The sequence below is a fragment of the Centroberyx gerrardi genome, chromosome 19, assembly GCF_048128805.1.
Source record: "Centroberyx gerrardi isolate f3 chromosome 19, fCenGer3.hap1.cur.20231027, whole genome shotgun sequence".
Lineage (NCBI taxonomy): Eukaryota > Metazoa > Chordata > Actinopteri > Beryciformes > Berycidae > Centroberyx > Centroberyx gerrardi.
The window spans coordinates 1,225,629-1,242,908 of NC_136015.1; the positions used below are offsets into that span (position 1 = coordinate 1,225,629).

A 17,280-nucleotide genomic window follows, 5' to 3' on the forward strand; every position below is an offset into this window, starting at 1 on the left:
TGTTAAATGTTTTTGAAATTTTGGACAAGGAATTAAAATGAGAATTATCTCTAATGTGAAGAGGATCAGCTGTGCCTCACTGACTTTGACTGACACTGAATTTCAATGACTGAAATTGCATAGCCTAACTCCATATGCCTATTGCTGGAATTCCTATTACATTAGGGTTAAACTAAGTAGGGTGAAACTTTGTTGTAATTTCTGGAATATTAGCTCCACCTATGCTGCTTAAATCAAACTGGAGCATTGGTGTGTTCATACCAAGTAAGCCTATAGTCATACAAATCTCCATCAGGCATCCCAGGCATTTTTTTAGGAATTGCTGCCTTTATTCGACATTTGAAAGTAGAGATAGACAGGAAAGATTGGGAGAGAGAGGGGGATGACATGTGATAAAGGTCTTGGGTAGGGATGCAAATTTTAAGAAATGTCCTTAATCGATCGCCAGTCACGTTAATGACCAATTAATTGATTAATTATTATGTAAAAAACAGCTTTTGACATAGAAAATAGAAAATAGAAAATGCGTGTTTTTACACCTGTCTTTAGGCCTACTCAACAAGTTAATCAATCAAGCATAATTCAAAAGATTAACTAGTCGGGATTTTTTAATCCCGACTAGTTAATCTTTTGAATTATGCTCCGACAACGGACCTCTGTGTTTCCCACAGGCTGAAAATTTACTTTGTTAAGGTTAATTACTTGTCTTTACATTGTGTCCAATGCAACCCAACTGGTGGAATATGCAATGAAGTCTCTGCACTGCTCTCATGTTAACTTTCTGAGTGTTCAGCAGTGTTACAATTCAATCAGGAGAGACTAGGATGAATGCTCAAATGAAAAGTTTATTCATGACATAAAACAAGATGTAAACTTTGGCATAAGCTCCATGGAGGAACTCCTCCCATTCGTGAAGTTAGGAGTACATCCGGGATAGACGTAGGAATTAGGATGTCCCCCCGGGGAGTTCCTCTGAGCCTGGACATTGGTGGTGATGGGGTGGTGGAGGGAAGAAGGTAAGCACAGCGACTGGAATGACAGCAGCATACGGCATAGATCTGAGAGAAGGGCAATAGCATAGAAGGTGACGTGTATATACTCCCGTCACTTAGACGATTGGCTCTTTGAAAAAGAGAGGGAAGTGACGGCTAACTCTGATTGGTTCTCTGGAAAAGAGGGAAAGTGTTCACCAACTGATTGGGTAAAGAGAAAGCATGAGTGAATGATAAGTAGTCTTCCTGATTGAAATTACGTAATACTTCACTTGTCCAATTGAAAAGTATCAAGTTACTCTTTACAAATACCGTTACAACACATGTGAGTAGGGAGAAAATGTGGAATTTAATATTTTTTTACTAACGTTTTCAGAACGGGGGACAGACTGTCACATTGAGTACAGTGCTACTGCATCGCCAAATGACAGACATGACGTGATGTGCACATTAGGCTCATTACAGAGCGATTTAGATACATTTTTGGACATCTTTTTTTTTACAGTCTATGGTATGGATATGTCAATTCTCTCAGAAAAATTAAAAAGATTCTAGGCTGTAGAATTCAGGAGTTATTGGCCAAAACGTAAAGTTGATTGTTATAGCGCCTCCATCTGGCCAATCTGTGTCGCTGTGGGACATTTTAAATCTATCCCCCAAATTTGATTGCTCCAGGACTTATGGCCTCTATACAGATCATTTTAAGGCAGAAAAAGAAGAAGAATCCTAACAAAAAAATAGAATTCCAGCAGTTGTAGTGCTTGGACCCCTAATAATACATCCTTCATAATCATTCATACTCCTCCAATAGTCCATCCATACCGCAGTTGCAAATGGGCTAATATGGCAGTCAGCAGCCCGGTTGACTTTTTACATTTAAAACAAGTCACAAATATTCTGTTTTATGAAGCCTACCTTGGAAAGTATTATCTGGGTAAAGGCAAATCAGCTAAAAGCAATTTCCTGGAATTAAACGCAACTTCATTTTTTTAAAGGGGATGTGGAAGACACATTGAAAACCTCTTTGGCATTCCATGAGCCAGGCGTGGCAAACATAGACTGTTAAAAAAAATGGACGTAGTGAGTGTGATGTCACCCATAGGTTTCTGAAGGGGCGTTTTGAAGCCAAAAGATTTGGTTTACAATCGCTGCCATGTTGACATTTTTTGGAGCCAGTGCAGCAAAGCCGCAGCACTACCTACTATTGGCCCATAATCGGCGACCTGTCGATCACTGGACAGGCGACCTGTCAATCACTAGGAAAACAATCCGTTATATCCCGTTAATGACACAATTATTTTGAAAATCGGCATAAGGACACACATTAGAAGAAGTGAAATTAGCTACTGAGACCATAACCTCTTGTGGAAAAAAATTATTGACTTTATATTTTGAGTGAAAAGTTGGGTTGTGGTTGACTTGCATGGAGTCGGGCTGTGTTTTGAGTCTTTTTGGAGCCAGCCCCTAGTGGACATAAGAGGAATTGCCGCCTGCCGACACTTCCTTATTGGCTTAAAAATGCGCCTGTGGTTTTGGCTGCTTGGTTGCAAATGGCTGATTTCATTATCTTGGATGCACCGCCCCAAATAAAAATTAAGCATACATGTAGTCCAAGTCTGAATACAAATAGCTTTTTAAACAGATTTCCTGTCTTATCTGAAGAACTTAGGTACAGCCAGCTCAGTCTCACAGGCATAGTACTGTTATTAGATGAGAAACGGGGAACTATAGTTTTGGTGTTGTCGTTTTTCCTACTTGAATAGAATTTTACATAGTCATGAACTGTATATGTTGAGTGAGTTTCATCACAGGCCCTTGAAAACTGCTGAAACCCAACTGCATGTGCGTCAATGAAAAAATAAGATCATTCATGGTAAAGAGTTGCAAGTTTGTCCTTTCCCAATCAGGCCAGTCTGACTTCTGCTTTTACCATAGAGTCCATGTGACCATCACAAGGGCTTCTCCTTTTCTGAGTTGCAGCCTTCATCTAAGAAGAAAAGGGAAAGACAAATACAATATAAGTATAGAAATAGATGAGAAAATAGGTATTAAATAAACAGTAGAAACATCAAGAATAGTAAAAAAATAAAGAAATAAAATGATAATAAAAGCAATAAAATAGAATATAAATGGGTTATGTTATGTTGTGCAGTTATGTACAAATGTAATGGTAGTGTACAGAGAATGTGCAGAAATATGTCCAGAGGAAAAACCGCAGCAAATGTGAAAATTCTGCAGCACATATAATATAATGTATAAGTAGATATATCAGTATATATATATAGGTATGTATAAACACAACTTTGTAAACACGAAAATATCAATGTGGAACCTTTATGAAAATAAAAATGTCATTAGTATGTTATATTAATATACTAATTCCTGCTGCCCATGAAGTTTGAAATACCTCAACCAAAAAGTCATTTCTAGGCCTCTTTTTATGCTGACGGTATAAAATTGTAAATTAGACATAAGCCTTTATTCAGCCCACTTGAGTAAACTCTGATTTCAAATGTAGAGACTATTTGACCCCACTGCAGATTAGTAATGTCTGGAAACTCTATTTCGTGGTATCCCCCTCCTTACCCTTTGACAGTGTTGCTTTAGCAGCAACTTCCTTTCCCCACTGCAGCTTTAAAAATAGGAAGTCTTTGCCAACTACTTCCCCTGCAGGATACCAACAGGCCACACAGGGCCGTGCACAGACTTTTAGGAGGGCAGGTGCTCAACTGCCCTAAGCACCTTGAGATTACACTGTATTTTAAAGTGTGATATACAAATACAATTTCTTCTTCTCCTTCTTCTTCTTCTTCTTCTTCTTCTTCTTCTTCTTCTTCTTCTTATTATTATTATTATTATTATTATTATTACCTGTTTAGCTATGTATTCATGTGACAGGGATCATGTAGAGTAGGCCTACTAGTTCTATTTTAACATTTGGCATGTTGGCTAATGGCTATACAGATAAATTGTATTATTATTGTTAGGAGTTTAGAAGCAAATTTAGAAACCAGAGAAGCCAAACAATCAAGACCCATTCAATCAATCAAAACTGAAGTATTTACATATTATATATTCGTTACAAACAGGGATGTAACTGAAAATAAGTTCAAGTTACTTTTCAGCTGGCAACAGGTCATTCCGGTCTGTTGCTAAACACAAATTAATTGAAAACCTAAATTGAAGACCTTCAATTTAAGGACCAAGTTTAGGTTGATGACTAACCTGTCGGGTTCCTAATCTCTCCTCTTATGGGGGCGGGAGGCGTGTGTCGTTTTGTGTGTGGTTTAGCACCGCTGCACCGTGATCTCACCTCCAAACGCTATGCGTGCTACGCGCCCGCAAGTTTGAATAGGACAGGACTAAACCATTTCACAGAAACAGGAGGGGGGGCTGTATGGGTGGTTACTTTTTTTTTTTTACATAAGCAGTTTGGAACTGACAGCTATGCCAGTGTTTTGTGTCAGGGGCTGGCTGAGGGCACAAACATTAAATTTAGACCTGGTCAAAAAGGGCACTTTTTGCAATGGAAACCAACAGTGCGAATTTAAGTAAGTAACAGCAGCCATTACCTATGACCATTCATAGAGTGTAAAGGAAGGGAAATTAATGAAATGGGAGAAAAGATAACCTGACAGAACTTAGCTAGCAGAAACTATAAAATGTGGTGTCAATGGCCATTATCAAATAGATTTGACAATGATAGGTTTATAGAAAGTTTTGTCTTTAAATATACTTATGTTTTTCCCTATTTTCCTTTTTATTCAATAGTCTAACACCTAGCACAGTACTATCACAGCCCTATGCCATTACTATACATGCCACACAGCCTCTGGCTACACTCTTTGTGTGTATGGTGACCCTGAGCCTCTCATCATATGGCTATATACATTTATTAGAACCAAAGGAAAATATAGGAACAAAGGGGAAAAACAAGGAAAAAAAATATATAAATACTGAACAACAGAGAACATCTTTACAGTTTGAGATGGACTGAGGAACAGAGAACATCTTTTCAGTTTCAGATGGACTGAAGAACTGAGAATATCTTTTCAGTTTCAGATGGATTGTGTACTTGAGGTCCTTGAGGCTAATTGGAAGAAGTTGTTTTACCCCAGTGCTCATCTATAAATTCAGAGGACTGCAGCATACAAATCTAACGAATGCATTTTAGGTATTACATGGATGAAACATCAACTGTCTTATTAAGGAAATCAATTTGAGACAGGACAAGACTGGACTCGGATGTGCATTATCAGCTGCTTTACTAATTTAACTTGCAACTTTCAAGGGAGAATATTATGATATATTATGATAGCCTGCAAGATGACTAATGATAGCTCTATGAGTGAAATGGATATTAACGCTTTACGGAACAAGTAACAAGCTTGTCAGACAAAATATACTTATTGTAAGTCGCTTTGGACAAAAGCGTCTGCTAAATGACATAATGTAATGTAATGTCAGAATCTGTTGCATAGCTGCTCTCATCTTCATAATATAACAGTCACATACGTAAGGTTAATCTGCCCCTAAAAATTAACCATGGCTGTACTATACTGTAATAGCCATGATATTAGGCCTATATTACATTACTGAGCTGCAATCTGACACTCATGTTTGTGTATGTGTTTTTGGTGTCTAAGCCCCTAAAAGCTTTGTGCTCTCTAATATTGCCGAGTATGTTGGCATTCAGATCATATTGGAACTTAAGCTGGTCACATTAGAACTCTACCGAATGGACCTGTTATGGTATGGACCTCTTGGAAATATGTACCCTAAAAATACATTAAACAGCTATTGGTAATATACCTTGCAATCCCGGGCCCATTTTGTTGTTTGCTGGTGTATTTTTCTTACTCCTGTTGATAAGTCTCCAAACGAAGACAAGTTGCCGTCACCTCAAGATATTTCCACCGCAGCAACAATGGAGTCTGATAGCAAAAAAAAAAAATCTGTCTAAACATCAATCGGAAGACCTGGTTCAGCCAGGACACGGAACGGACGTATAGCAGAATTTTCTTGCGCCATGCATCAGTTCTCCCTGAAAGTGCACAGAGGAGAAATACTCCATGAAAATAGGCTATACTTACATTGTGCTCCAAGAGCTGAAGCAACAACATCCAAGCCTTATCTATTTTAATGTTGTCTTTGTAGAAAAAATTCTGAGGGTCATATAGCTCCCTGTTTTTTTCCACTGCGGTGATTAACTTTATATGGTCCATCTTCATTCAACACAGTCTCTCTCATACATTTCTCTCATTGATTTGTTTAGGATTATTTTTCAGCCAGTATTGTGACTTGTGATTGGATAATCTTTGGACAAGCATAGAATTTATCTCTATCTTTCTCTCACTGGACAGTGTGTTCTCTCCTGCCATTAACATGGGCGCTGAAAGGAATTGGGCTATGTACACTGCCAATATGCATCCATTCTGCGTCCTGTGTGAACAAGTTCTAAAGGTTAGGTATTTGTGTCAGTCCCTCAGAATCAAAGAGTAAGGGCTAGGGAATCTGACGGGAATGATACGCTTAGTAATTTATTGGACTAATAAAGTTATACACATATGCCATCAAGATCGTTCTTTACAATTTAAATCCTCATCAACATCTGGTGTTCCGAGCAATTACTGACTTCTGTGGATTAGAAGAGCCAGGTTACCAGTGGTGGGGTAGAGCAGCATCACTCTTTAGATTAAATTAGATGAAACATATATGATCCCTGTAGAGAAATTAGGTCATTACAGTAGCAAAAATAATAGGATGCAACAGGGAAAAGAGAAGAGACGATACATTTAAGCACAGTTTGGTGCAAAGAATTCAATTCTCTAGACCCATGATTTTGCACCAATATTCAACAGCCACACAGTGAGAAATCCATTGTAGAAGCCATCCATCAACTGTAAAAATTTGCTCTCTTGCTGATACTAAGCTATCGCTATCACTGTTGCTGTTCTGTTTTTTGTACAATGACCATGTTCTCTTTTATTGATTTATACTGCAGAAACCATGAACTTAACGAGTGGAAGCAATAAATGGAAAGCAGTCGATTTGCATTCTCTTGTCATGAACTCTTTAATTTGAAGCTCTTAAGTGGTTCTGGTTTTCTTCAATTGATATGATACAGTTGAACAGTTAATGCAGCTGTCTAAACCCTTGATAATTATGTAAAACTGTACATTTTCATTGTTTTCATGCAAAATACATATGTAATTTTTCACACCAAACTCAAAATAAGGTCCCTGCTCTCAAAATAGTTCACATAGCTGTCTCAATTCTTTATAACTTTTCAAAACATAGTGCCTTTAAGTACTAGTTAAATAATACCTTTTCATTGCTTTTACACAAATAACAAAAGTAACAAGGACTGTAAGCAGTCATGGATGGGGCCAGCAGATGTACCGTACGAGGAAAAAGAGAGCTACAGCAAAGAAAGCACATTTACTCAGTATTAAATAGGAATTAGGAATGGCTGGTGACTATCATCAGGGGGCATCGGTTAGAATGCCAGGCTCAATGAAGTCCAGTGGTGATTTATTTAACACAATATGGAAAACAAAAGATACACATGGGCTGATGAAGTAGATGATTTCAAGTGATAGTTGTCTGGAAAGCTGACAAAGACAAAGAAAAGAAATCAAAACATTTAACAATCAATATACATGAATACAATAAATCAATTCACTTTTGAAATGAAATGTCCATAATTAAGGATAAGGTAATATTTTGGACAACTTGTAACTAAGGTAGCAGATATGGACATAACAAACAGAACTAAACAATCAAGAGCAAATGAAATTGACTTACCAGTACTCATGCACAGAGGTGAACTGACTGCCACCCTATGACAAAGAGAATGAGACGGAGAGAGCAGTGCTGCTGCAGCTTAAATAGTGCTGAACAGGGGCCTCATTTATAAAAGACTACGTAGATTTCATACTGAAAGATGGCGTACTCACAAAACTTGAAAAGTACGTACGCACAGAAATTTTCAGATGTATAAAACCGTGTGCACGCCAGGTCCTGCGCACCTTTCCTTTATACATCCCAATCAACGTGAAATTGAGCGCACATGCACAAGCCTCTCACCCCGCCTTGTCTACTCCCAGAATTAACTATGCAAATGACTATAAATACGCCCCTCTTGTCACCTTCTTGTCAAAAACGATGGTGAATGTGCTTGTGTTCAGTGCTCCCCTCTCCAAATATTTCCAATGTGCTTTTACGCATGCAGTGTTTTTGTAAATAAAGGTAAAATTGCACAATTGAACTGATTCAAAGATTAAAAACAAAACCATATAATGTGACATGTCCAGTGTTCGCAGCGCTGCCGCTCCAAATATGGCACTGTGCTTTTCCATTTGTGGCACTTTTTTCTACACTATTTTTTTTTTTAGTTTTATGCACGGGTGGCCTTTCCTTTCTTACCGCTCAGTCCCGCAGTCAGCGCACAACTTCGGTGGTTTGTGTGAGCAGGTACTACACACAAATCGTTTGGACATCACACAGTTGTTCCAGGACTTATTCCGAGTGCATTTGCCCACCCGACACTGCGTTTTCTTCCCAGGAGAGATGGATCTGTGCGCCTCGCCTCCTGTGCGCCATGGATCTCTGTGCGCCTCGGCAACTGTACAGTCCCCGACGTGCGTTAACATCTCCATGTCACATAAACAAAGAAAACTGTCCAGTTTACTGGCGATCTTAGTTTTGGCATTGTGAGTAAGGCCTGATGTCATCTGTGGGAAATTAGTTTCACTAGGTTTTCATTGCGCTCAATAAGTCAGACCTACTTGAAGCGAGCCAGAGGAAAGAGAGACGTACATTCACACAAACCAACGCGGCGATATAGCGGAGAGTGCCTGTATCTATTTCCTAAGTGGCGTTTTTCATTCATTTAAAACCCTCATATTTAGGAAAAGTTATGGAAGGAGGAAAAAATAGCATTTTCCTCCAGTGTTGGAGGAACTAACAATTGAAAATGACAATGCCAGATGGGTTTTGGCCTTTCTAATCTTAAACATTATCCACATAACCAAACTATTATGGTGTATCAGCGGAAATAATTCTTGTTTTTCATAGACTACTTCATAGATATAGCAGTGAATTGAGTGAAAACGTTATTTTGAAACATTTGGAGAGTTTCACTACTTTGTAGTTTGGCGTTGCCAACTGACAAAACCAGACAAATGTAACGTACGCATGGTCTAAAGTTTGCGGGACATTCTCACGTCAAGTTCATTTTCATACATCCCGACGTGTGCGTGAAAACCAGCGTACGCAACCTTTTTGTACGTGCGCAACTTATACATGAGGCCCCAGGTGAGCACAATCAGGCTGATTAGTGGCAGAGACCAAGGTGCTAGTAAGGGGTGCTGAAGAAATAGTAAGGGCACTAAATAGGGTGTAAAGGAGAGTGAAGTGAGGAGGGCATAAGGGCAGAATTCAAATAATTAAAAAAAATTCAGTTCTTGAGATAGAAGTCTGAAATTTTGTACGTTTGATCTACCAACGTAGGAAAATATTTTCTATTTTTTACATGAAGATTGGACATCGAGTAAGCAGCAATTGACTGTGGCTATGTACAGTACCATTTACAGTCAGACATTTTGATGAGCTGTGCTCTCAATTTTTGATTAAATGAAAAACCCCACAATAGTTCATAATTTAGTATAGGTACCAGTGGATGAAAGTTTTGTCTTGTTTGGGCTGATAATATCAGAAAATTACAGAGCTGTAGCATGTATTGTTGATTTTTTATGATTTTTTTTTAATCATAAGTTTTAAACTTTAGACTGCTGCTGTATCACCATCTGGACTAATCGCCCCAGACTTTAGTGAGTGTTGTTTGGCATGGGACTGGAGCTATATGCCAAGTTTGGTGAGTTTTCATGCATGGGAAGGCAGTTTTAGTAAGATAGAATAATAATACATACAAATACAATAGGGACCGGCAGCGGAGCTGCTGCCGGCCCCTAACTAGGACTGCAAGCAGTCATGGACGGGGCCAGCCGGATGTAACATTAAGAGGAAAAAGAGAGTTACAGCAAACAAAGCGCATTTACTCAGCATCACCCAGAACTCAAACTTAAAACCTTTGACACCAAGGGCAACTCATGAACTTGTTGAGCTATCTGTTGGTGGTTTGAAGAGAGGAGGCGTCACGCTATGACTGAGGCAGTCAGGCTGCATGATAAGATCTGTCCATCCATATTAAGGCAGATTTCAAACTAGTGTCAAATATTCAGTTTTCAACATAAAATTCTGAGAAATTGCGTACTTTATCTAGACAACATAGAGATGTCTGTAATTTATTTGTACAAGTATGGAATGCTCCATGAGCGAAAAACTGATGTTTAAAGATGCTCTATTTTCCATTGACTACAATGGTTTCCATAAGGGCAGACTTCAAATCATTTTTAAAAATTCAGTTTTTCAGATAGAAGTCTGAAATTTTGTACCATTGATCTACCAAGACATGAAAATATTTTCTATTTTTTACATGATGATTGGACATCGAGTAAGCAGCAATTCACTGTGGCTGTGTACAGTACCATTTACAGTCAGATGTTTTGATGAGCTGTGGGCTCAATTCTTGATTAAATGAAAAGCCCAACTGTGGCGGACTCAATGGACATTATTCACCATAATCTGTGGTTTGGGTATGTTTAACACACGCAGTTATATTGTGTGCTTCTCAAGGTTAATGTGACACGGTCCCTTTAAGAAAGCTCAACGTAGTGTTGTTGTGTTTTTGGGCAGCGCGATGTAAATTGTCTTGCTCTATGAGTTTCAAATAAATGACACACGAGTTGGTGTAGTCAACGAGAAAAGTTGTCCGTCTCCACATTCCTGCCACTTCTACACTGGTGACCCCGACGTTTGTCTGCTGGACGTTTCCAGTGACAGCTCTTCACGAACATGGCGACTAACGCAGTTTCCCTCGAACTGCCGGAGTTCTGGGAATCGTCTGCCTCAGCCTGGTTCGCCCAGATGGAAGCGCAGTTCGCGCTTCGGGAGATCACCGCGGACGCCACAAGATATTTTTACGTGGTGTCGGCCCTCAGGAGTTCAACTGCACGCAGCCCACCTTCTCGTCATCCACCGCCAAGCGTGGGAGTGGAACACCACAAGCTCGGCCAAGCTCGCCATCGCCAGGACGGAGTTCGAGACTATGGCATCAATCGCCGCTCCAACAGCCCGTGGGCTTTACCCCTCCACATTGCCCCGAAGCCCAATGGCGGGTGGCGCCCGTGCGGCGATTACCGCCATCTCAACAACGTGTCGACGCCGGACCGCTACCCAGTTCTGCACATCCAGGACTTTTCCGCCCACCTGGCGGGGAAAGTCATCTTTTCCAAAGTGGACCTCGTTCGTGGATACCACCAGGTGCCCAAAACGGTGGTGATCACCCCATTCGGACTGTTTGCGTTCCTGCGCATGCCGTTCGGCCTTAAGAACGCCGCACAGACCTTCCAGCACCTCATGGACTCGGTGCTACGGGACCGGGGACAAGCACTTCGTGGTGGACGTCGGCGGCAAGCCGGAGCACGTTTCTGTGGACCGCCTCAAACCAGCTCACCTGCACTTGGACCGACCCGTTGCCCTGGCCCCCGCTCCCGTTCTGCGGAGACGTTGCAGCCGGGCCATCCGTCCCCCTCCACGTTGACTTTCTCTGTTATGGTGAATTCTGGGGGGACGTATGTGGCGGACTCTATGGACATTATTCACCATAATCTGTGGTTTGGGTATGTTTAACACACGCTATATTGTGTGCTTCTCAGGGTTAAGGAGACACGGCCCCTTTAAGAAAGTCTGGTTTTCTGAGTGACGTCAGCTCGACGTAGTGTTGTGTTTTTGGGCAGCGCGATGTAAATTGTCTTGCTCTGTGAGTTTCAAATAAATGACACACGAGTTGGTGTAGTCAACGAGAGAAGTTGTCCGTCTCCACATTCCTGCCACTTCAACACAACGATAGTTATATTTGGGCAGGTCTAATGATACTCTGTAGTGATTTTCATGTAATTTGTGCAAAGTATGTGGGACTAGTTAGATTTAATTAGCTTTACAGTTTTTAATAAATACTGGTGGACTTCATAATTTAGTATAGGTACCAGTGGATGAAAGTTCTGTCTTGTTTGGATCATAACTGCAGACAATTACAGAGTTGTAGCATGTATTGTTGATTTTTTATGATTTTTTAAAGTTTTAAACTTTAGACCGCTGCTGTAGTGCCACCATCTGGACTATTTGCCCCAGACATTAGTGAGTGTTGTTTGGCATGGAACTGGAGCTATGTGCCAAGTTTGGTGAGTTTTCATGCATGGGAAGGCAGTTTTAGTAAGAAAGAAAGAAAGAAAGAAAGCATAATAATAATACATACAAACACAATAGGGACCAGCAGCAGAGCTGCTGCCGGCCCCTAATAATACATACAAATACAATAGGGTCCGGCAGCGGAGCTGCTGCCGGCCCCTAATAATAATCATACATACAAACACAACAGGGACCGGCAGTGGAACTGCTGCCGGCCCCTAAATATACCATAGATATTCTGTCCGGACAGAAATGAAAGGGCTGATGACAAATAAGGTAATTGGTTACACCAGTAAACTTGGTGGTTTCTTTTGAAGGAAATTGTGATTTATCATGCTCATCAATATTTCTACCTATTTACTTTATCACACATATACAAACATGTAAAAATATCACATATGACATCACCAAAATTGACAGACATTACATGTGAAACTCAAAATTTTGAGGAGCAGAGGTTTTGCTTACTGTAAAACACCATAAAATAAGGAGTTACGGAAAAAAGGATTGTGAAGCTTTTCAATAAATATTTTTTACCATTAGTATACTTTGGATATTGTGGATATAGCTGAATATAAGGTATTATCTAATCAATAAATGACGTGTGTAGTTTTGATGTCAGTATGTGGTTTGTATTTTTCAATGAAATTGGGCTGTTTTGCAAAATGAGTTTGTTTCAATGACTGTGTTAACTGTTTTGAAGGCATGAAAATGGTGAAATGGAAAAATGGTCAAATCAGTTGAAAAACTGTAACCTTGTGTGGATTACATTCAGTCCAGCATAAAAACTGTAATATAGCCACTAAAACTAATGCTAACTAATCAATTTCCATTAGCTGGTGCAATTGTTTAGAAAAGCATTTGGTACACTTTCCTCAACTTATATAATCAAATTTGTCATTTGAAATATGGATGTATTCAAGTAAGTGTTCAGCCACACTTGGTGAACATAAAAGAAGGAAAGCCTTTATTGAAAGTAAACCAGCACGTTTGGCTCTCATAGCCTTCATCAGGGTACTGAAATCAGGGGGAATTTATCTATGGAATTTTTTGTTTTTTAAAACCAGTAATAGTTATCATACTCTTGCATTCATGGTAATTCATATGCCATGTTTATAAAAATGTTTTTGCATAATTCTTGCAATGAATCTTGAGGCTTCCCATTTGTTCATGTCAACCAAGTCATCATCTGATGCATCCTTGTTATTTTGCAGTTGGCAAACTAAACTTCTCTGTCCTTGGTGTTCTTTTGTTTTAGAATCGTACTTTGGGCATTGCAAATGAACATCAAATGCATCATGGAGGATACAGGAATGCAGATTGAGAAAGACCTTGTGCTTCATAGGGTCTTCAGTAGTTGCATAGCAACAACAGTGGCCACAAACAGAGCTTCCCACGTGCATCTGTTCTGCACTGCCAGCTAAAAAAGAGGACACAAGGCCTTACTCTTGATAGGAATGAAACTGAGATGTGCGAATGGCTCATGCTGACTCAGAATGAGGTCTGTCAGTCTAAATGCATGTCTACTACAAATGCAAAGAACAGTAACTACTTTTTGTTAAAGGTCACAGGTCATAACAAGAGTTCAGATTTCATACCAGTAAAAATCATTAAATAAATGTATATCATTAAATGCTACTACGTACAGGGGAACCCCTCAGGCCTTCTAGGTATTCAGGCCCCAAAACTGCCCCAAAAATGTTATTAATAAAAAAAAAATTTTTTAATCTTTTTACTCATCAATTATATCTTGTAATCTTTTGCGATTTCATTTGCTTTCATAAGAAAATTGCTAAGTTTCATGAAGAGGGAAAAAAATCAGAATTTTGGGCAGAATGACAATCACTAACAGCCACTTCAACTGGCTAGTGCAACTCTCCTGGCTGGGTCTTCAGTAGCTGAGGCAAAGGTCCTTGCCATTCAAGTGAAGCATATTTGTGATGTCACAGGTGGATTATCCAATCATATTTTGATATGTATTGGTGGATGCTTCCCCTTAGAATTTGTAAATACTGTTGCCTCTCTGTACATCTTTGACCCACTAGCCACCAGCTACTGTCTGCTCCTCTCCCTTAACCAGGGCCAGTGCAGGTTTCAGAAGCCTTTGCTGTATGAGTAAAGCAGCTCGGAAACATCCTGAAACACCCAGACACCTGCAGGCTACAGTGAACCTGAAATCTCCAGTTGAGTGAGCAGTGACACAAGGAACCCTGTCACTCAATGAAAAGTCAGAGCAGGAAAATACTAAAAACTTTTTGCCACCTTGCAACATCAAAGGTGTTCACCAGCACATCTAGCAAATTCAAGGCAGTTACTAATGTGACATTAGATGCAATAAAGGAGCAGATGAAAATGCCTTTTATCGCTGTCATGTTTGATGAGACTACTGACATCAGTAATGGCCCGACATCAAATGCCCTTTTTACTCCGTTATGTTACTGATGGGAGAAGGAAAGAGTGGTGAATCAAATTTGAAGTTGTCACTGATGACAAGCAAGCAGGCATTTTTCTCTAGATTGCCAAAACACATGCAGTTATTGGATGAGATTTGTCAGTGGTGTCTTTGGAGAGTGGATTCTATGCAGTGATACTTCTCATCCCACTTGGTCTGCATCATATTTGAGAGACAACTGGAGTTGAGAGAGGTTTTTGAGCACACAGTGGAGCATCGTGATGACTTTGATGCTGATAGCGTTTACTGTGCAGATGGATGCATCACTTTTCTGCCCAGCTTTGAGTTCTGCTTCCTCTTGGCATCCTTCAACTCCGTCCCTGCACACTGTGTGCTGTGTGACATTCTGCAAAGCAAAGAACAGGTTTTGCAGCACAATCAAAGGGAATTTCAGGTCCATTTATGAGAATACAATGCATCAGACCGAGGCCATCCAGGTGCATGGAGACGCTCAATACCAGCAGCTGCTCACCGCCCACTGAGCGCTAGACGTCATTTCAATGTTGCATCTCTGCGTTGGCTCTCATATAGCCCAGGATCTTTTTGGCTATAGTCCAGTTTTAGACCGAGCAGTCCATATGTACAAGATAATACTTTATTTTTGTCATATACCTCAGAAGACATAGTCTAAGATGTAGACGTCTACTAAACTTTCACTTTTAAACCCTGTGTAGCCTCATTTTAGCCTAGACGTCTATAACCATTTAGACGACCATTTTAGTCTTTAAAATGACAAAAAGACTCCTGTTTCTTGCACTCGTGGACCCACAGAAGTTCATTGGATACAGAGATACCTTTCCTAAAATTGTGGTGTTGAGGCTGGGGGGGTATAGGTGCCATTTTGACCTGAGCAAACCATAATGTATGGTATGTCTGATTTTGAGGGAAGTAGCCCTTCTGGCCTTCTCCATTTCCTCTAGAATAAAAGACTGACTGAGAGTTTGCCTCAGCTGTACCTCCTTGCCTATCTAGTCATCAGTATGCCAGTGTCCACTGCCTCTGTTGAAAAGGCATGTTCATCTCTCAGATACACTATAAGACCTACTGTCAGAACACCACTCGTCAGGCTGACCTGACTGTCTGCCTTCAACTCCAACTCCATGAGGAGTTTGTTCTCTATGGAGATCAAGTCCAAGGCAAAGGACAAACTGTGTCTTTCTGTGTGTGTGGCCTACAGGTTCTGTGGTGTGGCCTATTATTTGTGGTGCAGTTCTTCCAGCACACCTGTCATAATTTAATGGTAATGGCAATGGGTGCAACTGTGTGCTTTCCTTGCAATAACAAGCCTATATATTTTCAGTCAGTTATATACCCTACTCGTTGCTTTGTGTGCATCTTGGATCTGGTCTATTCACTCAGTAACTCATCAAAAAACACTTGATACTTGCTATTTTCTATGGTGCTTGGATATTGCACTAACTAGTTATTATTTTAATGAGATTGTATAGGGGATTGGCTAGGCTAATCTGTTTGCTATTTTATTAGATTATTTTGTGTAACATTTGGACCTACCAAAGGCCTATAAATCTTTCCCTCATTACATCACTGCCACATATGCTACTATCTCTGAGTTTTTTATGCAACTCATTTAATGTCATTTGCATGCTTTCTGCTTCCTTTCCAGAATAAAGAGAAAGAGCGCATGAGGGAACGAGAGAGGGAGGCGAGGGAGAGGGAGGCACGTTACAGCAATGGCCACCTCTTCACCTCATTGACTGTGTCTGGAACCACACTCTGTTCAGCCTGCAACAAGAGCATTACTGCCAAGGAGGCGCTCAGCTGCCCCAGTGAGTAACATAGCTGCTGCACTGGTGCTGCCGCAGATCTGGACAAAGATTTCATGGTCTCATTTAATGAGTGCATACTTGTGTACACTGTACAGGATAGCATGTAAGACACAAAAACAAATTGAACTGTAAATCAATATGTATTACACACACGCATACATATACTCAAATATACACTCAATTTGCACGCTTACAGTTTTTCTCAATCACTTAGATGCATTTTCGTAAACGCTAACCTCATTCTCAAAACTCTAAGTGTAATTCCTAAAATTGCAAAAGCATTTCTCACAACACTACCACCTGTGCAGTCAATCACCAAATGGATAGATTGCATAAACTCGGGCACAATAACTGCATAATAAGTATTTGCATCAAAACTGGACAGACTGTGTAGCCTATATACAGTGAAAACATTTTGGACAGCCCTTGAAGTTTTTGCACAGTTTGTTGCACTACAAAATGATTTTACAGTTAAATGAAATTATTGGAATTTTTTGTCTGAGACCTATACAATGTTTTCTATTACACTAAAATGAGAAAATTCTATATAGTTTTATGAAGTTATAAAAATTCAAATACAGTAAATGAAAAATGCACCCTTTGAGCTAAATTGTGTCACTGACAATATTTGATCAACATTTCATATCTTGTGCTGCTCATCTCATTATCAGGTTGTAGCTATGGGTTTTGAACATTATTTACCATTAAAAATTGTAGTTTTTCTGCCTTTTTAGCC

General features: G+C 39.8%; 1 protein-coding gene across 3 annotated transcripts in view; it reads left to right on the plus strand.

Moving 5' to 3' along the window:
• Positions 1 to 17,280, plus strand: part of arhgef2a (Rho guanine nucleotide exchange factor (GEF) 2a) — a 78,607-nt gene that overhangs the window by 13,699 nt on the left and 47,628 nt on the right. For 2 of the 3 annotated variants that reach the window (XM_071910590.2, XM_071910591.2), the window contains exon 2: positions 16,382 to 16,544. In XM_071910590.2, the coding sequence (XP_071766691.1) occupies positions 16,382 to 16,544 (163 nt within the window). Of the gene's footprint in view, positions 1 to 4,454; positions 4,544 to 16,381; positions 16,545 to 17,280 lie in introns of those variants that run through there. The other variant, XM_078290496.1, reaches the window with a different exon arrangement.